The 4,019-nt window shown below is 35.6% G+C and overlaps 1 protein-coding gene across 1 annotated transcript in view; it reads right to left on the bottom strand.

Annotated features, from left to right (window-relative positions):
* The window catches only part of LOC113234902 (cytochrome P450 6B2-like), a 2,414-nt gene extending 1,139 nt beyond the window's left edge, over positions 1 to 1,275 (bottom strand). Inside the window, exon 1 of the mRNA XM_026470424.1 lies at positions 3 to 1,275. Coding sequence (XP_026326209.1) covers positions 3 to 1,275 — 1,273 coding nt within the window. The remainder of the gene's footprint in view (positions 1 to 2) is intronic.
* Between the last annotated feature and the right edge of the window lie 2,744 nt (positions 1,276 to 4,019).

The following is a 4,019-nucleotide window of genomic DNA, read 5'->3' as shown; positions in this document are numbered from 1 at the left end:
TTCAGGGTTGTCATAATATTTCTCATCCATGTGGATTGATTGAGAGGAAATAGCTATCTTAACTCCGGGATCAATTGTAAGATTTAGTCCGGGAATCGTGTATTTACGAGCACATACTCTGTTCAAGATTCCTAAAGGAGGACACATTCGCAACGCTTCTTTAACTATCATGTTCAACAGACTCATCTCGGCTACTGCATCGTAACACAATTTATTGTCATATTTCGAAAGCACCTGTTTAATTTCTTCCTGGGCTCTTGTCTGAATATCAGGATTAAAAGCAAGATGATGTAGAGCATAACTGGATGTAGAAGATGACGTTTCAAAACCACCAGCGAAAAAAACAAACGCTTGAGCTACTAACATTGTATGATCAAATTTCTTTTCCACAATAATTGGTTTACCATCTTCGTTCATTTTTTCTAGAGACTCCCCTACCAAGGTTCCTTTCGCTCTCAGTTCTAACAACAAGTCAATAAAATCGTGTCTTCCAGAAGGCTTATAATTTCTCTGTTCACAAACTTTTGTAACAATTTCAAATATTATATTTTCAGTTTTCTTGTTGCCGGTATATATAATTTTTTTTAATTCTGGCACGGCATCAACGAGTCCCAATTTAAATATTTCAGAAAATGATAGTTTAATAATGACTTTGCCTAAATCTCTGTAAAGTGTTTTTTCGTTATTAATAGTGTCCATATCAATTCCAAAGCCACAAGCGCCAATGAATTCTGTAGCGTAGCGCGCCATTATTTCTCGCACGTCGCATACATCTCCTCCTTTCTGAATCTGCGCATCTAATACTGTCTTTAACTTTTCTGCACACCTCACAATTAGCGGGAACATACCCTTCAACTTAGCAGTTGTGAATGCAGGAGTGAGTCGCTGTCTCACCAACTTCCACGTGTCACCTTCAACGTTAAACAAATTCAACCCTAGCGGCTCGAGGTCAGTATTCAACCCAAATCCTCTATAGTGAAAGTATGAAAAATCAACACTCAAAATGTGTCTAATAATATCGGGGTCATTAATATATAATTCTGGTATCGTTCCCCTGTAGTATCCAAATACCTTTTCATTTTTAGACTTGTTATAGATTTCCATACCCTTTTGTCCTAAACTTTTCCTCCCAAATTGAATGTCGAAGTTGTTTCCAAAAAACGGTACAGGAGGGTCATGTGGTACGTTTTTTTTCTTCCAGTAGTCGTGGTTTCTAGTTATGTATTTATACAACAAGCCTAAAAGTACTATTACTGATAAGATTATTACGAACATCTTGCTGCTTTAAAATAAAAATTACTATGAGCATTTAATTCAAATGAGCTTATTTATACGTTAAACGCTTGATAAGATAGATGACTTGCTTATTCCCATAAGCAAGCATATGAGAATAAGCAAGTCATCGTTACGGATTCCAATTTTCTAGCGGCTGATAAAATTATTTTTAACTGGCTTAAAATGATATGTCGACCCCTCCTACGTAAAGTATCGTATGTCGAAATTGCTAAGTTTACAGAGGAGCGTTTTTATTGTCAGTAGAAAGATTCTAGGTTTGACTTACTTGCTCATCAAACAATGAAATGGGGAACTCTACATCTGACATTTGGAAATAGTGGAAATTATTCTTCAAATAATGAGGACCATGCCACCACAAGCAGTCGTGTAAAATATCTTTGTGATCTCCACCGCGAGACAGAATATCTGCTCAATTTGCCAAACTTGGAGTGAACTTCCATGTCATACCATTAGTTAATTTATTAATTTCTTTGACACGATTAGCCATATATAATGGTAATTTCTCCTCAACAGTGTTTATCCACCCCAAAGCTATTTTTGAGTCACAAAATAGAAATATCCTTTTTGCATTACTTATTATGGTTTGAAACTAGTTTAGATAAAAGTAAAGCTCCATTGAGTTCTAATTTTGGAATGGTTAATTTGGAACCTAAGCTACCAATACGAGATTTGGCGCATAAGAGGTTTATATGATTTTTTTATCAACGGTTTGCACTTTCAAATATATGCAACAACCATATGCGTCAGATGATGCATTAGAAAATCCGAGTAGTTCCACTTATTGTGCTTCATGTACATGTAAGTCTCGAGATATAAAGACTTAAATAGGGGCATTGTCGTCGAGTTGCGGACACCAGCCCGTTGCACCAAGTACCAAGTAAGTACCAAGTACTTCCCGATATCGTAGAAAAAAAAAATTATACCGTTGTACGCGGATAGGCTCCAAAGCGAGGAATCAAATATGAGAAGACCTGTATGTGGAAAATATGAAAGAGTAAAATAGCAGAGATCAACGGCCTGCAAAAACTATTACATATGGAGGGAATATTTGTATATTTTTATGCGTACACCCTGGTCAACTTCCGCAGGAAGTAAAAAATGCTCGAAATTCAAATAAATAAGATGGCCGCTATACAAATTTCAAAGCCCCCTATCACGGAATCTATTAGAGATAGGTAGGTAGTGCTCGAAGGAATGTCATAGAGGGTAACACTGGTCAAGTGCCTGGGTTAAAAAAAATTCAAGATGGCGATTTCAAAATGACGGCCGAAGAAAAACTTGCTTTGATCCGGCTGAAAATTGGCACGCAAGGGTGTTTAGGAGTCCTTAATCATAATTTGGGGGCAAAAGTTTCTTTTCGCCATTTTTTAATATGGCTGCCATACAAGCGTTAATTTCGTTAAAAATTGCTGCCGAAAGAGATTGATCTGAATCGACTGAAAATTGGCATGTGAAGGCCTCTAGAAGTACCGGATAATAGTTTGTGCTCAAAATCTTACAACATTGTGTTGACAGCGAAAAACGAAGGTAGGCCACTAATGGTTTTCAGATAAGAGTTTATGTGTAAACTATGAGTTTTATTTTTATTTATAACATTATTATACATTATTATACATTGATGAATTACTTTGTTTAGAAAACATAGATGGCTGGACTTGACACTTAGTCATGATGTAAAAAATGAAATTGTTGAGTATTGAAGTGCAACGCTTACAACTTAAATTATAAGCGTGCTTGTGTGCTTATATTAAAAAGCAAACTTTTTAAAGTGCTTTTCATTTAAATGTCCACCTCTAGTTTGGACACTTACGTGTAAAAACTTTTTTTATTAGACCTGTATAGATACGAACAGTTGACCTGCTAAGAAATCGTGCCCAGAAGAATTGGCAGGTGTGCATATATGGAATGAGTGCCTATCGAGAAAGTACGGCAGAAATGTAGGAATATATTTTAAAAATTTTGTACGAAACTTTACTGAACTATACTTTTATTTTGTTTTTGTTTTTTAAAGTACATCACTAGAGCTTATCAGTCGACTAACGACCCGTTAGGTGTATACGTAATTTTATTATCGTAATTATTAGATTGTCATATCATCGTTACTTTAAACTGTTTAAATAATATTAAAACAATAAAAAAATATCCAATCATTTCTTGCAATGTGTGCTATTCTTTTTAAACAGTATTACAAAAAATAACTTTATTCCTTAGTAATATTAAATTGAATTACAACGAAATACCATGTTTTTCTAAACACAATTATAATAATATCACTAAAAATAACATTGATTCATAAATTTTGGGAACCATTAAAATAATAATGTGCCAAACAACCACACCAATTACCTCACCTGGTCTCAAACTAAGGAATTCACTGTACTATAAGTACCAGAGTAACGGATTTCATACCGGGGCACACACCAGAACCAATTTAGAAAATATTGTTTTCCAGTTTGGTCCTACCGGGAATCGAACCCGCGGCCTCCTCATCCAGCGCCCACATTATAAATCATTTGGCCACCGAGGTCGTCTACAGGATTTATAAAAGCAATCCTTAGATAAGAGTGTCACTGAACGACGTTTGTGATGATGCAGAAATGCAGCAGTAGAGCTCCTTGTGAAAGAGTCGTCCAGGAAAGTATTACCTTACCTATTTCTACTGGTAAACAGTAATGTGAACATTACTGCGTTCCGGTTTCGAAGAGTGAAGGTCCTGGTGAAAT

The sequence above is a fragment of the Hyposmocoma kahamanoa genome, unplaced genomic scaffold (assembly GCF_003589595.1).
Source record: "Hyposmocoma kahamanoa isolate Upper Pololo Valley unplaced genomic scaffold, ASM358959v1 86, whole genome shotgun sequence".
NCBI lineage: Eukaryota > Metazoa > Arthropoda > Insecta > Lepidoptera > Cosmopterigidae > Hyposmocoma > Hyposmocoma kahamanoa.
The sequence above is the reverse complement of the archived record's forward strand: the minus strand, read 5'-3'. Positions and strand labels throughout refer to the sequence as shown.